This window comes from Numenius arquata, chromosome 16 (assembly GCF_964106895.1).
Source record: "Numenius arquata chromosome 16, bNumArq3.hap1.1, whole genome shotgun sequence".
Taxonomy (NCBI): Eukaryota; Metazoa; Chordata; class Aves; order Charadriiformes; family Scolopacidae; genus Numenius; species Numenius arquata.
The window spans coordinates 5,037,515-5,062,639 of record NC_133591.1 but is presented as its reverse complement, the minus strand read 5'-3'; the positions used below and the strand labels follow the sequence as shown (position 1 = coordinate 5,062,639).

General features: G+C 37.2%; 1 protein-coding gene across 1 annotated transcript in view; it reads right to left on the bottom strand.

The window, feature by feature from the left end:
• IFT81 (intraflagellar transport 81) overlaps positions 1 to 25,125 on the bottom strand; it is a 43,190-nt gene that overhangs the window by 7,052 nt on the left and 11,013 nt on the right. The window contains exons 8-16 of the mRNA XM_074159521.1: positions 20,183 to 20,346; positions 17,414 to 17,509; positions 15,288 to 15,434; positions 6,370 to 6,519; positions 4,302 to 4,430; positions 3,124 to 3,213; positions 2,017 to 2,103; positions 395 to 466; positions 222 to 307 (exon numbers count right to left, since the gene is read on the bottom strand). Of these exons, the coding sequence (XP_074015622.1) occupies positions 222 to 307; positions 395 to 466; positions 2,017 to 2,103; positions 3,124 to 3,213; positions 4,302 to 4,430; positions 6,370 to 6,519; positions 15,288 to 15,434; positions 17,414 to 17,509; positions 20,183 to 20,346 (1,021 nt within the window). The remainder of the gene's footprint in view (positions 1 to 221; positions 308 to 394; positions 467 to 2,016; positions 2,104 to 3,123; positions 3,214 to 4,301; positions 4,431 to 6,369; positions 6,520 to 15,287; positions 15,435 to 17,413; positions 17,510 to 20,182; positions 20,347 to 25,125) is intronic.

Sequence of the window (25,125 nt, the reverse complement as noted above, 5' to 3'; positions counted from 1 at the left end):
TCCAGCAGGAAGGGAAAATCTCTTGGTATGTCTGAGAGAACTCATAGGTTTACAGCAGTATATACTGGAATTCGAGATGCTTATTTTTAGATTATTATAGTGTTTCTAAATTTATCAGGTGAACTCCTCCGGTTCAAATGCCAGTGAGAAAATTCCTAACTTGAACCTCGGTTTATGAATATCCTCAAGTTAACACAAAGGAAACACGTTACTATACTTACCGAATTGCCTTTCGTCTCTCCTGGGGGTCTGGGGAGACATATGCCTTCATTTCTTCTTTAGCACGCTGCAGCTGTATTTCTAGATTCTATAAAGAAATACATAGTTTAAAAAATTAAATTACCATTCCTATTTCATTTCGCAATGAACAACTTGGTCCTTCTTGCGATCTTACCCTTTTCACGCAGTTAATATAACGGTAGTTGCTTTCTTCCTGAGCACACTCCTCAAGAAGCCCTTTCACTTCCTGCAGAACAAGAATAAAATTTCAAAGGACATCGTAAGTGAAAGTGCCCAGGAGATGCCCTGTGTTTCTACACAAACCATGACAGTCCGTAACAGAAACAGGCAAAATACAGAATTGATAACTTCTTAAACGTTCCTAAAAAAGATTTCCGTAAAGCACAAATTATAAAGTGAAAGACAATTGATGTTTTTAGATTTGCAGTTTCAGCCACAGAGATGCTAAATGACTGTTAATAGGTGTTTATTAATATGATTGACTTCTAACAGACACTTCACAAGCGCTGCCAAGACTCTTGTTCCTAAGCACATCTTAAGTGCTAAATACAGTTGTGAATAAGCATTTCCTGGAACGCAGCTGCAAAATGTATGTTAGAAGCTACAGACATATTAATAAGTATGTTAATTAGCAATCAATAATTATGTTGAGGAGTATGGAAATAGTGGGTTACTCCCATCTCTAAATGTTCCATACCATAAAGCCCTAATAATCCAAACGGATTCTTGTACTCTGGGTCACACAGCAGTTGTCAGCTCCAAAGCTCTGTCACCATGTGATTTTCAGACCATCAGCTGGAAAATGGAATTCTGCTGTTCAGCTGCAAAAGTTTGCTGACAGTCGTGTCCAGCTCAATCACTGGATGCGATTGTCATCATATGTTAGAAAATGACTAAGATTTGTCTGCCAAGAAAAAAACCTTGATTGCCATTGTAAAATAGTTCTTATGGAAGGTCTACTCCATCGTAGGTTCATCTGTGGATTCTTTTATTTCTCTTGGATTAAGCCATACAAAGGTACTTTTAGTGCAGGAAAAGAATTATCTATATATCCACCCACACTTCAAATGTATGCCTTTTTTTATTTTGAAATATATTCCTTACACAGGCAATGCCTTGAAAAATCAAGTCCAGACAAAATTCACAGAAGATGATCGAGTGAGATAAAGCAGATTCATATAAACATAGGAATACTGTCCACACCTTAAAGGATTGCACTGGTTTAAGTACCTCCCCTCCTAAAAGTGCTATAATTCAAGTAATGCATAAAATATATACATACAAGCTCTTAACTTTACCTATATGGTTGTATTTTAAAAAGCCTGTCGTATGCAAGAATACAAGACAGTCACATTTAATGAAGTATCCTTGCCATCAATTTCATGTATTAATTATCCACTGGGTTGGTTGCTTATTTAATGAATCTGCTAAACGCATCCAAAGATTTGTCTTGATACATTAATCCTTATTTTACGGTCAAATTCTTTCCTGACCTAATATCTAGGTCAGCAGGATTTCTGGCAGATGCACCTTCTTTTACAACACCCTTGCTAAAGGAAGCTGGCCGTGGGTGGACAGACCAATGTACCAGCGAGTTCATGTGCTGCTATTCAGAGCAGGAGATGTGTAAGCGTAGCTGGTCCACAGCAGCTACGCTTTGGGCGTGATTTTCAAGAGTTGTTGGTCACCACTGACTCATCTCCACCTGAAGTGGACTTGTACTTTCCATATCCAGAGGGAAGGCAGGGAAAACATTGTACCAAGCCACCATCTTACCTGTTCCAGCGTAGAGCGATTGCTCTCTAACCCCGCCGCACAACTGTCGTATTGGATTTTTTTTTCATCACATTCTTGAGTTAATTCCTTATGTGGAAAGGGCAAAAGTGTACATAAATGAAATCTTCAATTAACTGACATGTGACATTCAGGCAGAGGCTGTTCTTGTCGGTCTCACCCATCAGCCGCAGCTATTGGCACACTCGCAAGCGCTTACATAAACCCAGCAGGCACACGGGTATCATTACACACGGGGAAGCCACGAGCCTCCGTGGCAGAAGGGAGGATCAGCCGAATACACCACACCACAACACACAAATTTCCTCTTTACAGCCACATCCACAGCTTTAATGCGGTAGCTTAATAGGGCAGGGTTTGCCAGAAGGAAAAGCAATTATAAAAATACGGATGAAGAAAGGACTAATATACTTGCTACCTGTGAAAAGACAACTTTCTAGCTGTACACAACAAACACCGTTAGCTGGATTTCATCTCTGACACTTTTAATAGAACCACTAGAAGTAAATTCTCTGGAAATTTGGTTGATAGATAAATAGATGACTCTATTTACTTCCATGGTAATGAGCCAGCTTATAGCAGCTGTAGACATGAATGACTTGTTTTTTCAGCTCTCTATAAAATTCTGAAAACAAATGGATAAATCTGTCGTTCCTACAGACTAATATAGGACTTACATCAATGTATTCAACTATTTGGATGAGACATTACTTCAATCCATTGAAAAAGGAGAGTGTTAGTTGAGATCATCAGTGCCAAGATGCAGGAAAAGTTTTGAAACCAAATTGAAAAGTAACTTCCATATGGCTTTGAACCATGATTTTTAAAATTTTCCCCTGGTGTAGTAATTTTAAAAATTGCTATAAAGGACAAAATTTTCAGCCTGATTTTCTGCCTGCACCGTCAGCTTTTACGAATTCCAGTCTTTTACACGTTGCCTGGTGCAAATCACTATTGACCTATTCTGCTATTTCCAGTTTTCCTTAAGAGTTGGCTGTGTCCTTGTGCAGCGTTACAGAGAGCTGTAAACTAGACTTCTTTGTGATTCTGACTTTATTTACATAGAATGAGACAAGTGTTTCTACCAACCTGGCACTTCTGACGCAACTGTCTCAGTTCTTTGATAACAGGAGCTAGGCTTGCCTTCTTCTCGGCCACCGTAGTGTTCAGTTTTTTTACCTGATAGAGGGATAAAATACTATACATTAACATTATGATACTAATAGTACATTTATATAATTAGGAATGTGAAAAGAAAGAGAAGAAAACCAAAATATGGAGAGAACAAAATGTGCGACAAAGCCTGGACTACACATAATATAAGTTCAGGCCTAATTAACAAAGGGAAAGAGCCCATGCTGCAGTGGGGGCATTACCACAAATGAGATAAATTCTGCTCCCATTTTTTCAACTGAGAACATCATAGAAAATTCCAGAAGCCAGCCTGTGTGCCAGACACCTAAGGAGCTTAATGAGTAGGGGAAAATGAAGGAGTTGCAGAGGTGGACTGAGAGAAAGGGAGAAATCCTTAAGAAAACAAATAATAATAAAAAAACCCTGCATAGGGAAATTCAAATTCGATCCAGCTTTCTATTTGAGAGCCATTCTGTTTTAATTATTCCACTTTATTTAAGTGCCCTAATAATTTCCAAGAATGCTATTTTTCTTTTGCTCTTTTATAATATTTTCAAATTAGAAATTCAAGTTCCGTCTTGCTTCTATGGCTATGTGGAAAGTTAAATAAAAACATGACACATCTAAGGGCAACTAAAAATCAGGCAGAGAGAAAGACAAGATATTTAGCTCTGTAGGTATATTATGTATTTTTTTAACAAATGCTTAACTCCAGTGATTTACAAACACTTTAGAAAAAGATTCTGTTAAAGATTCAAACCATTCGTCTCTTTCAGATAATGTGCAAGAATAAGTATGAAACCACTTCTGAAATCACAAAAAAAGCAAAAAACCAAAGACAACAAGACTTGGTATCCCTAATGGTTCTGAAGGGGAAGAAAGTGTGATTTATTTGTAGGATTTATTTTTATAATTCTAAATTTCTTCTTTGTACATTAAAAGAAATGCACATTTTAGTAAACTCTTTCAAGATTACCTCTGCAAATGTATACTGTTTGAAATTTTTAATATATATATATAAATAGATTAAAAGAAAATTAAAAACCTCAAACAAAAATATTGAACTTGGTTTTATACACTGAGGAACCAGATATTCAAATTGAGGAAATGCAATAGCTTGAGACAAAAATCACCATTTCAGACATGTTATCTAGTGTTCGGCCTTTCATTTCATCCATTTCACTCTTTACTGCAGATACTCTCTCCAGCTCCTCCTGGGTGTAACTATATCCAGAAATACCTTTCTTGTCTTCAATAGATTGCTGCAGACACAACAAAATAAACGCCAAATGTGAGTCTGTTAATCAAGCAACATCGCAAATTCCTTCATTGAGCCAAAATATTGTGAGAAAGCAGGAAAGGTAAGGTCTCTAATCAATTTATTTTAAAAGTCATTGATAATCTAGCTGCCAGAACAACTAACCTTTTACGTAATGCCTGTACAGTAGGATAATAACAACTTTCTGTAAATACACTATTTGGTGATCCAGTGCCCAAGGAAATTAACAGAAAGTTTCCACACAGTAAAGTGGGCCCTAGGTCAGGCTCTGAAGAAGTTCAATATGTAAAATCCAGATGCTTTATCTGAAGATGTAGCTAATTATTTTTTAAACAACTGTCAAGGAAAACCAAATAAACATTGTATTTGTTATATTAATACTAATACCATCTTATCAAATTCTAGCATTACATTACATAACTTTACATTTAATTTTGTGTTGATGCAATGGTCTAGCAATGCTTCCTCATTAAGTACGTAAGACGGTATTTTCTGTAATCTGAAAACGAAATGTTGACTAAAGCATCCGCAATTTGCTAAAAAGCAAAACGTTCATTCTTAGAAGCGCCATATATCCATGAACTCCAAGTCCGTTATCCTCCAAAACCTTTTACAACCATATGTTTAAGAAAATATTTGTCTCTACTCACAGCAACTGCTACCACGATGGGAGCACTCTGTAGACTCTAACAGCAGTGTGTAGTTTGACAGGGGTTTATGCCCAGGGCTAGAAAAAGTATATTTGATTCTACGGTACGGGGAAAAAGCATGCGCTCGTCAACTGGTGGTAAGAACTTTACGAACTCAAAGCTCTGTAGTTTTACTACAAGGTAGTTTAGAAAAGATCAGACTTGAATGAGAATGTACCATTGACCGTGTGTGGACGTTTCACAGAAAACTTCGAGTACTTTGTCTCTGCTGTTTCCCTGTGAAATACGTAGCGTACGCGAGTTATCCTGCTGTGAGAAGTCACATCCACATGCCTGCCTTCTACCTGAGCAGTGATCGCGAGAAAAAGCTCCGATCCTACTGCTCAGGTGCTTCTTTCTACCCAGGTAGCAGTTCTGGTTTTATTTTTAATTAAACCACGAATATCCTCTTGAAACAGCATGGCATCATCCACTGCATCTATGTGAGTGTCTTTCCAAAGTCTATCCCATGTATTTTCACACTTTCAATTTTATTTTAACAAGGCAAATACTTTCATGTTTAAAAATGCAAAATATGTACATACAAAAAAACCATTTGATAACAAGAATACTGGTATTGGAAGAAAATACAGCAGTAGATTTTTGTGAACTAAAAAAGGAATCTCCTGTATTTGGGATGTGTGTATATTCCTTGAACGCTTACAGTTATGCTTAGCAGAAATCCTTCTCCTGCTGTTCTGGCTTAGAAAAAGCATTCATCCACTTCTACATTTTTCACTTACTGTGAAACACATTTTCTTCTAAATATTCTGGGGTTAGAATGTTTCCTTCCTGCCTGCTCTTTTTTTAAATACTTTTCCTATGTATTTTGCAGCAGTAACTTGAAGCCTACTTGCTGTTGGTAATTTTCAAAGCCCTTACTATGTATGTGGATACCAAAAACTAATTTAAGTATCCAGCCTTGCTCTAACTGGAGTTAGTGAAGATTTACCATTGACTTTAAAAAGCAGGGTCAAGCCCCTCAGTCTAAAAAGAAATTGCAGAACAATCATGACTGCCTGTAAGAAACAGTTGCTGAACATAAAGTACAGCAGCTTAGCAGAGTCCCAGACAAAAATAAATTTTATACCCTAATGACTCTTTTACTAACGACAGCAGGAGAGCTGAGGATGATGTACATTAGAATCTAACAAAACAACATCCATCTTATTATATAGCTGTTATCAGGAAGGAAGGGTGATGGACCGTGGGAGCAGTAAATGCTTGTATTACCAACTGCTGCTGAAGAGCCTCGTGGCGCTGTTTTAGAAGTTCTTCCGTCCTCTGGAGGATTCCATACTCAGCTGTAATTTCTGCTATTTCCAGTCGCTTCTTTTTATAAAATGTGTTCTTGCTTCGGAGCTTATTAACATAGTGTTTAAACTGGAATGAGAGAGAACAGAAATATCATTTAACTTAAAGCAAAAAAGGGCCTTATCGCAGACTGTTGCTATAGAAAATGTAATTACCCTGTTTGGATGGCGTATTGAAGATTAAGTGTTTAGAACAGAGGATTGGAATTCAGGATTCCCAGGGTCTATTTATTTTCAGCTCTGCATTTGTTCACTGAGTGAGATCAAGAAAACCAGCTCTATTGCTTTCTGTCTCAGCTCACTCATTTGTGATGTGTGAGATCATTGGGTCTTACTCACCACCATTTGACAGTTGGAAAAGTAATTACTCTTAGCAAAACATTGTGAGAATCATGGATAATAAAAAAGTTAACGTAATAGTGGTTTGCACTTGTAACAGAGCACCAGATCAGCAGTGTGCAGCCCCAAATAGCTCTGCAGACAAAGAAACATGATAAGAAAGTGCAGAAAAACTGGAAGAGAAGGCGGCATGGGAAAAGACTATATTTTTTAAAAAAATGCTAGTTCTCAATAGTTAAAATTTGTTGTTCTGTTCTCTTGATTCCTGCAGAACTAAATGGTATCACTTGCTAAGTTTTTAAAAACAGGAAAATAAAAGCAGAGTCCTTGCATAGAAACAGAGAAATGTAATATATATTTCACTCAAAATCTAAAGTAATGGAGAATTTATACTTTTATTAAAGACAAAGCAAAATAATACATATCCTTACAGATCAACAGCCTTAGCTAATTTACATCTGAATCCATGTGTGCTCCATTTGTAGCATATGAAATATCAGGTGTGGAAACAAACATGTAATATTTTTCTTTGCCGTAATGTTTTCCATCTGTCAAAGAGGCTCAGCTCTTATTCTTATATTTGATGTGAGAGCTGTGAGGGAAATGCCAGTCACAGCTCAAAAATGCATCCAGATCCAGAGATGGAAAGCAAATAAAATTTATTAGAGTAAATCATGTAAGAACAGACTTCAGAATGTTACTTGATGAGGAGGGGCTCGGGGTGTGCAGAGTGAGCATAAAACAGGCAGCCCCCAGGAGAAAACAGGAGTCCCACTACCACTGATACAAGCTTAAAACTCAAACATAGAAGAACTCAGATTGTGAAATTTACATTAATTCTTCTTTTCTGCAAAATTATGCCTCTCCCTTCTAAAGAATAAATCCAAAAAACCAATGTGACCACAGCCTAAGAACCCCCAGAGTAACTGTATGTTCTATAAAAAGTGTCCTGGGCAAAATGCCCACAATGAAATCAACCCTGTTCATCTGCCATCCTGTGCAATATCTAGGCCAAAGCTGCTTCTCTCTTGCTATGCTCCAGAACTATTTTTAAAGCCAAAAGCTATAAACGTTTTTGGTGAAAGAACAAACCCACAAATTACTCAATGTGCTCTATGCAGATTGGACTCTATGTGGCTTTGGAATACCATTTTACATTGTGCATAATACCTAGGACAAGGATAGACAAGGTCACCTAAGCCACAGCACTGCGCGGCGGAGGCAGCTCTGTTACTGTCGTACTGTCTTTGTTATATTATTGGCACACTTAATATAGCATTACCAGAATTAATTCTTTTTCATAGCAAATTCTAGTATGCCCTCCTAGTTAATACAGAAGACTTTTTTTTTTTTTATTCCTTAGACAATACCAAGTTTTCTGTGGTTCTCAAGAAGTATAAAATAAATAGTATAAAAGCATAAACACAACCTCTCCAACTAACTGAGGAAAATGTAAGGGAAGCACAGTCAGTCATCTGTCTTGATCCAGATATTTTATTTGACCAGTGGAATACAGGAAAGAATGATGTAAAGGATTAAGCTTAATATGTGATCACATACAGCTATCAATTCTAACCGATTTTCTGTCAGTTTATCTCAGGATGAAAAGCAAACTATTATTCTCTTCACTTCTATAGCTACTTCTAAGGTCTTGAAAATAGCTCGAGTGGGAGGTAGAGTATTTGCATATTCAATATCCAAAGCATAATGTATTTTACAATGGAAGTCAAAGAATCTTGTTGATTAAAGAACTGATTCTACCAACGTTCTATTATTAGTTGATTAGGTTAGGGCTATATAATAAAAATTTAATCCAAAATGAACTACAAGTTGCTCACATTGACAAGCGAAACCTATTCATTTTAGGAGATGGATGTCTGTCTGTCAATGCAGCCGCTGGCTTTCTAAAAGCAAACTTAACGTTTCACAGTGCTCTTATTGCAGCAAACAGGATAAAACAAGATAGAAACAACGGTAGCAAAATTATAACATCTGTAGAAAATTGATCAATAGTTTGGCAGAATTTTCAGAAGACTTCATCTACTCCAAACACAGCAGAGATTAGCTCTTCAAAACCTCACTAACTGGAGCCTTCTTTAGATCCAGGGCCAAATTCAGTGCTGGAGTTACCAGATTTGACTCCACTTAAATCAGCAGCTTGCAGGGACCTTGTGGCAAAATTAGGTTTCTTCAGCCTAAAAGCTGAGAATCATTCTGTAGGTTTCCAACAATTATAAATAAACTTCTTGCAAAATACCGGTGCTTTCACTTGCGTAAGCATTACTTCTGAAGCTTTATACATCTCATGCTCCCATCTATATGTAGATGAAAAATCAAGCCCTCAAAATGCCATAAAACATTGCGTTTTACTGCGGTAAAAGGTCTTTTAAATAATTTGAATAGTTCACAAAAGAATAACATTGTCTAGCCATATCACTTTAAAGTTAAGCAACCCAAAGGAATCCATTTCTGAGCAGCAGCATTTTCCCATAGACCAGGTCAACTGCTCCCTGCGCAGAAACTCAGCAGGCTCAACCTACAGCATTCCCATGGACCCGGCAGTGCCGCAGTGATGGACCATTCAAGGCTATGTCCACTACCAAGCTTTTCTTTCTCAAGCAACTTCACACAAATAGTTATTTAAGCTTCAAAGATTAAATAACTGGACAAGAACCAAATGCTGGCACTGAGCAGTTAAAGTAAACAAGCCCGGAACCCCATGTTCGCCAGCCGAGCCAGAGCCCCCAGAGATATAAAAACTATCCAAATGAAAGCAAAGAAAGATTATGCTTTTCACTTGGCTATTTTTACGGGTGACTGTAACATAACAAGCATGGAATGTAGATTATGAAACAGGGTGAATGAAAACAGGACTTTGATCTCTGACATAATGTCCTGCAGCGTGCAGGTATCCAGCATCCCTGGGCAGATTTCCTGTATTATGTTCCATTTTTACTGATAGAGCCCAGCAATGCTGGATCCTTTATGCTTCTCCACTTACTACAGTCTGAAAGAGATTACTATCACCAGATTAAGTCTCACCACACTTTTATGAAGTAATTTAGTATTACAACAATTCTAAATATGACAAAATCGAATCACGGCTATTAAAATGGCTTCTCTGGGACCATACAGAGTCTTGCAGGTTCCCCCTCTCCAGGAAAGAACATGAGGATGTTGAGCACATGCTGCAGTGCATTCCTGAACTGGGATCAAAGCCTAGGTCCTCCAATGCTTAGTCTTATGCTTTCCCTATAAGCCCATCATTTCGCCTCCTTAAAACTAACATTTGCCGCATGTGAAATTTTCACAAGGTTCTCATTCCAAGATTATCATTAAAGGAGAAAATGGATAAACTTGTTTTCAGAGAAGAACAAATCCCAGATTAACCCCTAGCTTTCAAGTCAAATCTTTAAAAATAGTATTTTCTGGATTACCGTATCAATTTGATTGTGTTATAGTAATCAAAATATTCTTCATACAAAAGTACTACAGAAAATAAACTATTAATTGTAAAAAACATTTCTTTCTGAAATGCCTATAATAAACAGTTTTGTTAATAAAATAATGTGCATAAGCACAATAATTGCAGAAAATCTTAGCTGACTATCTGTATTTTTATTAAGAATTGAGGAACAGATGTTTCAATTTTCTAACTAGACCAATTAACAGGATACAGACTGTCCAAAGTATTAAAATTCAGTTAGGAAAAGTTCCTGATCATGACAGATTTTCAGTACTATTTCCTAAGAGGCTCTAAATTTAAGCTAGTACAGCCACTGTTGGATATAGTTAATAACTCATACATAGAAGGACAAACTTCTAAAAGATACGAGCAGTATTACCTCAATCTATTAAATGAAAGTATCCTACAGCCTGCTCATTGGACAGATCAATCAGGAAAATTCTTCATTAGCATTAAGTAGGATATCTCTTCTAGGAGTGCTTGCTGCTGGTCAGGAAAGAAGGATTAAAGTAGCCATTACTAATAATTTGGATCAATCAGAATATTTATAATGAAAAACCATTTTCGGTTATCACTGAAAATGCACAGATCAATAAAATCAATGATTTATTCATGCCAGTGGGTGCTGAAAGAGCATCCAGTTCAGCTCAGATTTGTCTGAATCACTGCATATATTTAGCTTAAATGATGGTTAACTTCTTACAGCAAAAAGCTTCTGGCTTCTGTAAGAATCCTACAGATTTGCCACTTCTGTTCTCACAACCTGACTCCCAGCTACTCGCCTATTTTCACGTGTAAGGAGCCTTTGACAGACAAGAATATAACTGTACTTAGAACCCTAGTGAAAAGTTGAGAGAAAGATAGGGTAATACATCTTGGGTCCTGGCTGAAACCATTTAATGTTCAAATTGTGAGCTCCTTTATAGCTACTCTCTTAAAAATCCATCCCCCTAGTCTGAGCTAGAGAACTGTTTCTGCTGGATTCAGATAGACTGGACAGTTGTAGAGGAAAAGTGACAAGATCTATGGCCCGAGAATGACTGTTTTCTCTGTCTGCAAAATGAAACATTTTAAAAATTGTTTTACCAGGGGGCAGGTAGGCATGGATGAGCATTTCTATGAAAGAAATTAAACGCCTTATGTAAATGAATATGCAAACGTCAAATACCTGTTAATAAAAGACCATGTTCTCAAAAACATATTCATTTCAACTACCGTAGCTGAGCACAGCTATGATACCATTCTATTCTGATACCTTGGGAAAGTCTAGGTTCTTGGAGCCCTATGCTGAACTCTGGAAAGTACAATGTGTTGTGTAGAGAGCTAAAAATACCACAGCTTTACCTAGGATCACTTGTAATTGAACCATCTAGCCTTCTAAGTGTCAACATTTGATTCCCTAATTTTCAGGATCTGACAGCTGCAGCAAGGAGCCTGCCAGCTTTGCCCCATGCTCATCGTACTTTGTTTGAAGTACTTAAAAAGATTTCATAATCCCCGAAGCAGACAATTTATTTCTACCTTTTTGTGCTTGATGGAAATGAATTGGTTATTCCCTGCTGTTTCTTCTAAGTTGTATCTAGCTGTACAACCTCTCCAACCAACTGGAATGCCGTAACATCCCTTTTTATGTTTAGAGAAGAAAGCAAAACACTAGCACCAAAAGACATAAGCCAGGATTGACCTTTTGGTGAATGAAGTGCTAAGAAGACCTCAACTGGCGATCCCAATACTGGTACGGGAGCTCAAGCTAGAAAGGCACTGATTCTTCGATTGCCAAGTCTCATGAGTGCCATCATATAAGAGGATACCGCAAACTGAGACAGAGAAGATGAGAAATACTGGGTATAGGAAATATATATATATACTGGGTATAGGAAAAATAATTCTTTGATTTAACTGTGGCATTTAGATAGGTTTTAAACTTAAGACAGCAAAACTATTTGTTCAAAACCTCTCTTTTTTCCTTTATTTGCAAATGGAGGAACTAAATGTAAAATGTGTGTGAGTGGAATAAGAAAGCTTAAGGAAGCTCTGGGTTGTCAGAGGGTGCAAAGTGAAGGTTGAATGTACAACCTCTCTCTGTCCCCACTGAAGACACGTATTGCAACAGTGACTCACCACTACATTAATCAATATTTCCTTTGGTATTGGCTCAAAGCTGGAGTAACAGAGCACTGAACAAATACAAATTTAAAACCCCAACTCATCAGAAACAAATCTATAGAAAAAGGTTGTCTGGTGAGTGATGAACCAAGACTTTTACTGATGGAAGATAACCTGCTCGCTTCACTTTTGCTTCATTGCCTCTTCCCTTTCAACTCACTTCTCATCTATCAGTCCTGCCTCCTCACAACCTCGAATCGGAAGCAGGACTGTGTCTCTAATACACGATTGCAATGTACTTTAAGGAGATATGAAGACTGCAGTACCAAGGTCCATGCAGCATTTTTGGTAGCAGACATTTACGAAAGAATTAAATATCACTAGCTCTGTTTTCCAGATGAGGAATCTGCGACCTTTGAAAAAGAAGTGATCAAAATCATCAAGAATTCAAATCCTTTCCTAGTTTTTAGCCAAAGGAAACACTTTTTACTGCTTCACACTGGTGCCCGTATCACTGCAGTGTACCTAGTGAAGTAATGAACAAGAACAGGACATGGTTTGTACAATACTGGCTTCCGTGGGCCAATGTGCATAAAGTCTTTTACACAACAGGAAATACTTCTTTTGAAAAGACAAACACTTCTTATTTTAAGCTGATGGTTTTGTCCAAAGTGCTCAGTCATTTATTCTTCAATCCTCAAAATGAAGACTTGAAAAGATTTAAACAGTCAAAAGCAGAACATGATTGAACAAAAGGAATGCAGGTTATGTTCAAAACAGGTCTTATCTCTTTTCTGTCTTCAGCCTCTTCCTTGTGTCAGATAATTAACTTGAATTTTTCACTATTAAGCCTTTTACGAGGTTCTTCCTTATGAGGTTTCTCCTACCGTGTTCTCCTTGAATTTCCGTGGATGAGAGTATGTTGTCCCCCTCAAGAACAGGCACAACATGAACTATTTCTTACCTTACAGTGCATTTACAGATAATTTATAACATATGTTGCTGTCTTGGTAATGCATTCTTGTTGATTAATTAAACACTTCTTTCCCATCACATGTCATAAAATACAGATTGTCTGCTTTCTGTTTTTATTTTTACTTAAAAAGTTGTCAAGGACTCTAGCAACATGCCCACTGGGGCTGGAAAACCTTGGAGTGGAGAGAAATCTAATGCAGTAGAGTCTTCTTATTGTTGCTACCTATGGAACACTTATGGAATGTGTACAGTATGCGATGGTAAGAGGAATCAACATCTAAATTATTCAAAGTCTCCGTGCTGTTGCTTCCCCTTGTATACTTTTCATCTTGATTTATGGAAGAGGAGAGAAGCAAGAAGGCACACGTGAAATATGCATGGATTCCATACCACACAGGAGCCTTTATGCATGAGTGTGCACATACGTGTTTCCACTCTTGCTTTACTCTTTAAGACTCCTTTAAAAGAAAACTGACTTTTGTGGAGCAGGCATGTCCTATGGGATCAGGAAGGGAGTTCCTTCTACAAAGGGCGTTCCCAGTATTGAGTAGTATGTAAAAAAAGCACAGAAACAGACAAGGAAAAAGAAAGCAAAGAGTGTTACTCTTGATAAACAATGGCAGTGCAAATGAAGACAATACGTGAGGGAATGAAAAGATATAAGTCAGAGAATGATGCAGCTAAAATTCTCTTTGCTTTAGTGACTCTGCCTGTAAGTACACTTAGCAGGCTTTTTCCAAACTGAGAAAAATTATTGTCTTAAGAAAAGTCAATTCATTTTGCTGACAAAACACTACCCAACTGCAGCAGACTTATTCTTTGCAAACTTTTGGAGAAGAAAAAGCTGCTTTGGTAAGTACAGCTTCAAATAGAACTTTGCCTGACCTACACTGATGGTGGTAGACAAAGTCTGTATTGCAGCTAAACTTCAGGAAGGGCTGGGAAATTTTTTTTCAACTGAAAACTTTTGTGGGTAATAAACACAACAGAACTAACTGCATTTCTGATAATTGCTGGTATTACGCTTTATGGCCATATACAATATACAGAACGGATATTAATGCAGATTTTTATTATATATCAAATAATAAAATTAATCTACATGACTTATCACTTGAACACTGAATCCCTTCATTAGTCTTGTTGACTTTTATAGTCAGTTATTTACCATCGTATCATTGTGGTGATATTGATGTTATTTTGACTCAGAGTCTGGAATGTTAAGACAGCCCAACGTTAAGTCCACATATACCTTGCAATCTATTAGGTACAATGTGAATAACTGAAAATAATAACTTGAAAATAGCTACAAATAGCCTGGAGAATAGAAGGCTCCAGAGAGACTTTGTAGAGGCCTTCCAGTACTTACAGGGGGCCTACAGAAAAGATGGGAGGTTTACCAGGCAGTGGAGCGATAGGATGAGGGGAAACAGTTTTAAACTCAGAGAGGGGAGATTTAGATTAGATATTAGGAAGAAATTCTTTACTGTGAGGGTGGTGAGACACTGGCCCAGGTTGCCCAGAGAAGCTGTGGATGCCCCATCCCTGGAGGTGTTCAAGGCCAGGTTGGACGGGGCTTTGAGCAACCTGGTCTGGTGGGAGGTGTCCTTGGCCAGGGCAGGGGGGTGGAACTAGATTGTCTTCAAGGTCCCTTCCAACCCAAACCACTCTATGAATCTATTGTATAAACCAAGCACTAATGCAGTATAAATATTGGAAAGCATTTGAAAGCACTGGACAGCACTGTACTACCTGCACATTAAAAAAAAATAAGTCTTCAAATATGTTAATTTTGGAATTTGATTACAAAAAATGTGTAATATAAAAAAAACCAGAGGCCAATCTGTTGCAATGCTGAGGCTATAAATACGGAAAGGGAATTGCAAGTTAATGAAATTTGATCCATCTCTTACAAATTTCCACTTCCTTATATCCAGCGTTGTATTGCATACCTCATCCCCCTTCAGAACTTCAGAGCCTTCTAACTCATTGGCCTGATTGGTCTTCTGTAGCATCTGCCTTTCAGTGCTGGACATCTCTTCCTTCGCAGCCTGAAGTTCTTCTGCCTTGGCTTCCTTTTTCCGGGATATTATAGATGCCTGTAAATCATTAAAAATGCATATGGACAAGTAAAGTAAAAAGTGCCTTGTTTAATCATCAGTTAAATGTAATGCATTAAATTTCAGGCATTGCACCACTGAAACCACATTTTAACTGTCAAACTGATTTTCATTAAGAAACATGAGCATGTCTCACTGCAAAGAAAACGGCATCGATTATGCATTATATACAGTGGCTTAAACCACTTCATTGAAGTTGATTGCAGACTCTCTACTTCTTTCAGTACAGCTGAGATTTCAAACACACCCTTTTTTCCCAGATTCACATTGATATATTTTACATTTTAGATTTATATTTCTTCACCTCATTTTTAATTTTTCGTTGAAGAAAAAGGTAGGCATTTTAGCTGCTCCATTTCTTCTGCTTAGTCCCTTTTTGTGCACGTGTAAGATACACCAACATGGCTTAACTGGAAAGTTATCCAAGATTTCACAAATGTCATAATACAGATTTTTATAACTGCAACCTACTCCAACCTACAGAAATATGTTACACTAACAGCAGAACCAAGCCACTGAATTTTGGCAAATAACTAGAAGACGATGAATAAAGCAATACAGTACAGAAATAGTGTGGGTTACAGATTTTTTTTTTTTTTTTTAAGTCTAGAAGATAAAGCATTTAAAAAATAATATTTTATACAAAGCAGAATATTTAAGAGTAGCTAACATTTGACCAGAAGCTAACAGATTTGGGAATATAAGTACACATTAGTTCAGGAAAAAAAAGCATTTTTATCTTGCCAAGGTATACTATTTAAAAATATTTTGAAATAACACAAGACATTAATTTAGATGCATGCGCATGAGGCATAGTTGGTTTCTTCATATGAAAGAGAAAACGTAAGAAAAAATGAAGCAAAATACACACTGACTAGGTTAAAAGGACCAGCTTTATTTCTAAAAATATATCTAACAGAATTCTGGTGGGATAGTATCTCAGCTCCCTGCTTCATGAGATATCTGCAGTGCCAAATTGTGGTACAAGATATATGATTATTTCGTGAAACAGAAGCCAGTCCTTAGCAGAACAAAGCAAAGACCACCGCATGCTTTCAACTCACAGCAGCAACCTGACCTCCTGGAGTGGCTCCTCCATTGAACATAATTATATCACCAGCCAGTTGGCCTTTGGTACCAGCACATTATGTAGGAAGCTCTTCATTTGGGAAGAGCATCTTTTACAAAACAAAATGGTGCGTTTCATATTGCCTAAGTGATTGAACTGCAGCATACCTTTTATCACAATTTTTTTTCCTCCCATAGATACATATTACTTAAGCCTTTTTATTTTTTAAGCCGTCACCATAAGCATCATCATGAAAATCTGTAATAAAATTAGCAGCGGTACAGGTTGCCTGGAAAAGAAATCCCTCGTATTTCTGCATAAGCTCTGATAATCTCAGAGTTCATAAACCCTTTTTATAACTTGTGAATTTACTAAGACTTGACCAGACAGCCTATTTTCGAGAAAGGTTATTTCATAGCCTCAGGATGAAAAAAAAATCAAAGAATACCTTCTTAATAGATGCAATGGGAAAACCAGCATGTGGTCAAATGCAAGGAAGGGATATAACTGAAAGCTTTGCATCCAGGTCTGACTGCAGCGCTCAGCCCACATGCTGCCTTTTAAGAATCTGTCCACAGCTGGAGCTTTACCAAAATAGCTCCTCCAAAATGATCCTTCCAGAATTACTGCGATACAGCTGAAGGGCAACACCTAACAGCTTCAGGAACAGCAGGCAATACAAACTCACTAACATGACTGAAAGCAACTGCTTGACTCAGCCCTAAATGTACATATGTTCAACAGCTATTTATTTTCTTTTTGTCCTCCATTATTATGGATTTGTACTGATTTATGCTAAATAAATTAAAGAAAAAATCAGTACGTAAAACAATCAGTGACTGAAATTGCTCTACTCCTTCTGCTTAAAAAATGTTTTGTTCTTTCTTACCTGTTGGCGATACATGGAAAATTTACTATCAATTGGCTCATACTTCATCATTCTTTTCTCAATAAGCTGATTCATTTGTGCGTTTACTTCATTTATCTGCAAGACAGAGTAGAAAACTAAGGAAATGGAGCTTTATTTCTTTGTCTTCTCCAAGAATTAAATGCTTTGCAAACCAGATTTACCATCCAGCTAGTTCCCTTTTTAAAACAGAGAAACAAGCCCAAAAAACTCAATGAGTCATTAAGTATTGGCCAGGAAGAGGCTATGTTTTTGGATTTCCAGTTCTGTGCCTTTATGATAAGGCAGAAGCGTGACGTTGGCCCTGAAAACAAAGTAAACTGGTGTATGTGGAGAGAAAATGCATGTGAATTGGTATGGACAGAAAAAGAACCGATGTTGTCACATACTATGTGAAAAATGTAATTTTATCAATATTAACTAAAATTCCTTTTCACTCAACCATTTATCCGAAGCTTAAAGGGAGTAAATAAAGACTAACTGATATCAAATTTCAGGAATACTTTGAAGAACCACAGACCATCGTATTCCAGCTCTATGGTACCCTCTTTTTACTGCCGCAAAATACACCTGTTTGTCCATAGTCTCAAATTGTTGATCTTCATTCCAGCTGAAGCTTTAGAGCCTACTGCGGCTGGAAACTCATCCACAGCTACACCCGTGCACTGACTGCAGCTTTTCTAGTCCTGACTTAATGTTACACTGGGACTCTCACCAGCCATGGAAACCACAGCCCTAGCAACCTTCCTTTAATTCTCTGCTAACTAGATGAGTGCTGATAAGCAGGCAGTGGAAATATGTGCTGAAATCCAATGAAGTCAAAACGTAACGCAGGTACGGTGCTGGGCATTACTCTCACATTTCTATGAGCAGTATCTGTGTACTTTGAAAGGTAAGTATTTCAAATAAAGTGCTCAATAGAACTAAAAATACTCCAACACCTGGGAAAAAAAAAATCTCCTGTAAATTCTGTTCCTTCACAAAAGCTAGAACAGACCTGAATTTGAAGACTGCATTGATTCACTTCTGTGAATAAATTCCTAGTTTATATATTATAAAATGCAAGATAGTAGCATGCTTGGTGCAATTCAGCTCCTTTTTAAGACACCAAGATAACAGAAGGCTGACTTAAAAAAAAAAAAAAATGCTCTCTAAGGCCATTCTGTGATAACAGCCAAGTGTATGACATGTTTTTATTATATATTAAGAAGAACATACTTCCAAAATGTAAAAAATTAAAAGGTTACCTCGTGGAGAAAGAGAAAAAAAACAACTTGAAGCTTTTTAAAATATTGCCAAAACCCAACAATACTCTTGGAAAAGAAAGGTGCAAAACAGGGCTTCAACTATGCCTAAAAGAAATAACTGTAACTGCAAGTATTGCTTTGATTAGAAGAAATAAACCAGGAAAGCAGAGGCTGAATCACAGAGATAGTTGAATATTTCAGACCTAATCTACCATTTTATAATGCTGTCATCCTTAAAAGTGTAACAGTCAGGATCCAAAACAGCACTGGGCTGATTTTATGTTTACAAAAAGTAGTCCTAAGCTTAAAATAGAATGTAGTTTTGATGACACTTGACTGCTGATTCTCATCTGATCCAAAATAACCTGTGGGCATTTCTTTGTTACATGACTTTGGCATGTTCTAGGTGTGAACGCATGGGCTACTCTGATGTCGATGCAGCTGCTGAACCTCTCGCTGCTTCAAGACACAAATGGCAGCCCTCAGGCCCATGGGTAAATCACTCTCCGATCTGTTACAAATACTCTGTTTCCTCACTATCTGTCTTGCACAGCAAAGCCAGAGTTGGAGATCCTGGGAATATTAAAAACCAACTGATAAAAGAAGATGACATTTAGACTGAAGAGCGTACCTAGTAGTATGTAGGACTGGTCTTCCTACCCCAGCTAACGCTGTTGTAAATTTTCATTATCATCAATAGAAATACTAATAATTAGCATTCCTCTAAATTATTCTAGAACATAATATTACATATTTAATCTTTCATTTAGGATTATGCAAATATGAAAACTTCATTCAGTGAAATATATAAATGTACTTCTGTGGCAACAAACCCCACTGCACATTTTGGATATATACTACAAATAAGGATTTTTGCTTTTAACTTCTGGAAAAATCTGGAAAAGTAAATCAAGTATCCGATCCCCAAATTTCCTTTGGTCTTACCAACTAAAACTAAACGATATAGACCAAACGATACAGACATATTCCAAACACTAAGAAGGTCTCAGCCGTTGCACATTGATTACGATGTAATATTGCTGAAGACGTGTCACTCGGAGAATGCTGTTCACCACCCCATAAACACTCTCTATAAGTTGGTATAAACTCCTTTGATATCAGTGAGAGTTTAAAACGAGTGAAAACTGAAGAGAAGAAAAATCAACCCCTTAGTGCTAAATTAACATCTCTTGCTCATACCATAGCAAATTGCTAACACAATTTTCTAAATAGCACTTAAGGATAGCGTCGGGTTTGGGGATTGGTTTGGCAGTTGGTTTGGGGGGATTTGTTTGTTTTTGTTTGTTGGTGGTTTTTTTAAACTTCTCTGAGGGTTTGCATTTAGTCATTAACACATCTTCTTTTCTTTTACAGCTGAACGGATGTTCCTTTGGGAATGAAACATTTTCTCAAGGATATGAAGTAGAGATAAGAAAACTACAGTGTACAAGAACCTCAGACTATGCTATGGAACACAAATTAAGTGTGACCTTGGTCAACTTACCTTGATTTCAAGTACACTGAGATCAGATTGACTCATAGCTGGCTCTGCAACCACCTTTTGTAAGAAATATGTTGAATTCTTCTTACTTTCAAGCTCTCTAGGTATTTTTTCAGTAACCAGGTACGAATTGAAATTTATCTCCTCTTCTAGTTTCTTCATTAAACCTTAAAAACAAATTAAATCACTGTGTGTCTATAAAAGTAATGTAGTGGATAATTAAGTTTGATGTCACCAACACATTAAAGTATTTAGTAACAGATTACAATAACAACAGCATAACATTTGAGTCTTCAACACTCAAAGAAACAAGCAGTTACCTGATTTAGACTTTTAATCTGGATGTTAAACAATATAATATGTATTATTACCCCTCTGTATCTCTAACATATAACTATTAACAGCTTGACAGACTATTTTCATCAATAAATAAGTAAAACCCTTCTTACATGAAACTCTAGCTGAAGCCGGTGCAAAATTCAACATGCAGCACTGCTTTAGAAAGCCATCAACACTATGTGTGTCTTACACACATCAAGACACTGGCTTCTCTGTTACATTTTGTGGTTATTGTTGTGAATTACGCTCTTTTTAAGTTTTAAAAGTTGAGGGCTAGACTTTGATGCTTATGTGCACACAAAGTGAGGAGCAGCAAAGCACATCAGAGCTTTTCCGAAGCTTGTAATCCATTGGAACGTGCCTGGCTGGAGCAGTGGTGCCAGCACCATGGAGCTGGTCCTACTCACAGATTGCACAGGTCATTGTTTCGTGGAAATTATTTCATCTACAGACAGAAATTATCTCAGGGTGAATCCTTTATCTGGACAAAGATCTTAATTTGGCCTAGCACCTGTATAGATTCGTTACATCCTTGCAAATTCCCCCTTAAAATAAAACTTTATTCTAATCTGGTACCTAAAAAGGCCTTAAAATGAGCAGAATTCAATGCATCCCTATTTTAAGGGTCTTTTACATTGCTGGAACACTTATAAATTGCCTCCCTGTAAACAGCAAAATATTTCTTCTTGTAAGAACAAGCATTTAATCTCAGGACAGTATATAGACTGAGAATGCTGAAAATAATAACAAACCAGAAAGAACAAGAAGGAATTCTTGAGTAATGTCAAAAATCCTGTTGAGAAAAGCAACCCCACTTACAAGTTCTGCTCTACACAAGCCTGATGCGCACAGCGTGTTACCACGCTTATGGTGACTTGGCTCTTGCTAGGGAGAGTACTCTAGCCTCCTTAACAGCTAATTTATAAATAAACACAGATACATACAGATAAGAACAATACACAGCTAGAAAAATGCGACAGAATAAAATAAAGCATCTATTTAAATGACATTACACAGTCTTCTGCTGACAACAGGCGGTTTAGTGCAATTACTCCTCCAAGACACCTGTGCCAAGGACTACAGGAAGATTTGGGAGTTATAAGTCAGATGAGTGTGGGAATAGGTGTTTCAGAACATTTTTCATGATCTAGATGACTAAAAGGCAAGTATCCTAGGTAATTTTAAGACTACTTGCTAGAGTTGGGGTTTTTTTTGGGGGGAGTTTCTCTCCATATTTGGTGAATACGGAATTGCCATGAAATGCCAAGAAAAACAGGAAATTCTGTCTCTGTCATATACTGCACGAGAAAAGCTTGAGTACGGAGATACAATAGTACAGCTGATGCTGCTGAAACACAGATGTGAAAGGATGTAGGGAAAAGCAGAGTTTTTGGTTCTCAGGCTAAAAAGCCTGCCGACCACATCACTGACAGACAAAAGAAGGTCAGAACAAAGTGAAATACAAGTCTAGAAAAGGGGCCCCCGTTATTCTGCCACTACCTGCCTCTAGAAACACCGTACTGATAGATCCTCCTCACCCTCTGCTCCCAGCTCTGAAAGGAAAGGACTGAAAGGAAAGCTACTTGGTTTAGCTGCCAGAGAGGAAATAAGCCATTAGCTCTTGAGAAAGCCTGGAGAACTCAAAGAAAAAAACAGATCCTGGGGAAAGCAGCGCTGCTAACAAAGTCAAATCAACACAAACTGAAAATGAGTGGGAATTCCTCTTTTCCAGCAGCTTAGTTTGTTGATTTCTGTGTTTATGAAAAGCAACACTACCACAGGATCTTTTCCCCTTCGTGAAAAGGTCATTTATCTTGTGCAAAACAAACAGCATCAATCCTGGTGTCAGAATGGGAAGCGGAGTTACTCTATGTGTGCACTTGGCACTACAGCTATCCCTGAGGAACACACTTGGAATTACTGAGAGAGAATTCCCACTTCTTTCTTCCAGAAGAACTCGATTCCAGTCTTCCTCAGCCCACGAGAGAGCTGGGCAGGAGGGACCACGTTTTAATGTCTCACTAGAAATCTACCACCTCTGCAAATGCAGCACAGCTTCCCACGTACACTGTGAGCTGAATTATCACCTCAGAACTGACTAGGAACACAACTCCCAGTTTGATATTTATAACCAAGATCTTTGGTGTGGAAATCAAAGCAATATCAATTAAATTATTCTGATATTAAATATTAATATTTTTATTTAATCAAACGAATTTCTTGTTTTCCTCTTGGTAGCAAAAAAAAAAATCTGCATATTTTATATATATGCAGATACTATATTTTATTTCTTGTACTTTATTTCTTGTACAATTCCAGTTTTCTTATAAAAATGTACATGCCTAAATAATTTATTGTAAATATGACACTAAATTCAGCAAATAACCAGGCCTAAACAATTGCTTTCATAAGAGTAGGGTTCTACAACTTCACAGCATAACCCTAAAGACTATCCAGATTTATCTCCCAGATAACCTGAGAGCTATTACCAATTTCTTTTAAACACTGTCTGCTTCTGCATCGTGCTTACTCTTGATGGTGCAACCAGCAAGGAGGCGAGTTAAAACAACATCTCAATGGGGAAAGACACAATGATGTCAACAACCCTCATGACTAATGCAGTTTCTTTCCTAAGATACTTGGGATATATTTTCCCTCCTATATGATTCAACGCATGGAGAAGTAACCACCTAAGAACTATTTTTGCTGCTTTAACAGAACCTTAAAAAAAAAAAACCAGAGGGCAGCGCTTGTTTTACTTTTTTTTTCAGTGAAAAACATTCTTTTTTCAAATTCCCAGGCTAGAGGAAAGAAAAGCAAGCATACTTTAAATCTTTCCATTACACATATAAATTCTGTTTTTAATGTTTTAACATTGACTTATGGTTACAAAATCTACATACGTAAGCTGCACAGAAAGTCTGGCTCTGTGCCCTAAGGTTATTTTAGCAAGGTTCTGCCAACCACGTATTTACATCTGGAGAGCTATTAACAGCAACTCCTCATGTTTTCCACTCAAATTTTTTTTTATTATTATTATTACAAAGGGAGGGATGGGGGAAAGCGTTTCTTAGTACTTGCTCAGTCATGTAGGAAGGAGGCAGGTTTTTCTGCACAATTCTGCTAATGGATCTAAAACCAGATTCACCTTGCGCTCAGAGTCCTACTCCTTTTCCCTCTACAGGCTACCAATTGTGCATCCCATACCAAAACCATTTGCAACAATAACAGATTTTTTTAAAAAGGAAAAAAAAAAAAATAGCATTTTATAGACTACTCTGCCAGTACTTTGTTTAGTATCACATAGGAAGGCCACTACAAAGGCAGGTCTAGAACAGACTGCCACATGGCATTCACTTACATCAAAGCCTTCACTTCCCTTTCTGCAATCATCCTCAGTAACAGAGTATTGAAACGATTCCATCCACAGCTCCCAGCAATATCAGAGGCCTGGGACAGGCAAACACGGACAGATTATGATCAAATCATCCCTTCGATATCTCCTTGAAAAACTAAAAAGCTTCCTGAATTTGCCATTGGAAGTTATGCTTTCCATGTTTATAATTATTATTGATGCTCTTTGAAACCTCTCTGACCTTTCATCACTCTTCTTGAATTCTGGTCAATGGACACAGTGTTGCACATATCAGAGCTAAAAAGAAAGGTAATATAACTCTCCTACTCCATTTTCTTCCATAAATAAATGCATGGCGACGATCAAATCTTTGACACTGGAAGCTCCAGTTCTAACAGTTTTACACCATGACCCACAAGTCCTTAGAGTCACTTCTTCAGAAAGGGTCCCACATGCTGTAACTACATTGCTTATACCTAGAGGAATGCATATCCTAGAGGAATACTGTGGCATTTGGCTGTTCCTTAAAATACATACTGTTGGCAGGGGCTTTGCTTCCTAAGTGATTAAGGTCACTTCGAATCTACAGTCTGCTCTCCTCATTATTCAGTCATTTCCCCAATTTTTATTTCATCTGACAATTTCACCAGTCATCATTTCCTGTTTTCTTTCAGGTATCTGATGTAAATACTAAACAAAAAAGAGCCAGACTTTGATTTCTGCATGTCCCCATTAGAAATACATCCACTCAGTGATGATTCTCTGCTTAATTTCCGTTCTAAAACTTCTAATAAACTCCTTTTAATCCATTTAACATAGGTCATGTTGAATTTTTGCTGCCCAATTTTTCTTCAAAATGGGGCGCAAGTTAAGAGTCAATGGTCTTTAAAAAGTCAACTACGGCAATACTATTAATCTTACCAATGAGACTTGTATTCTCAAGGATAACAAGTTAGCTTAAAAGTGCTTTACCCTTGACCTTGCATCAATTGACAGTGACTTTATAATAAATGAAATAATTTAAAGATAGAAATAGAGTTCCACCTAAGCCATTCTCCTTTACCAAATACATCTATAGCTTTAATTGTAATGTGGTCTGCAGTGTTGGTGGGGATCATTTACACTTGGAATTTTAGGGAAAGATAGTTCCGTGGAAAAGAAAAATGCTAATGTTTTCATTCAAATGGAATATCTAAATAATAGTATCCTAAACTGCTATTTTTTTATCAAGTATTCAGAATGACATAAAAAT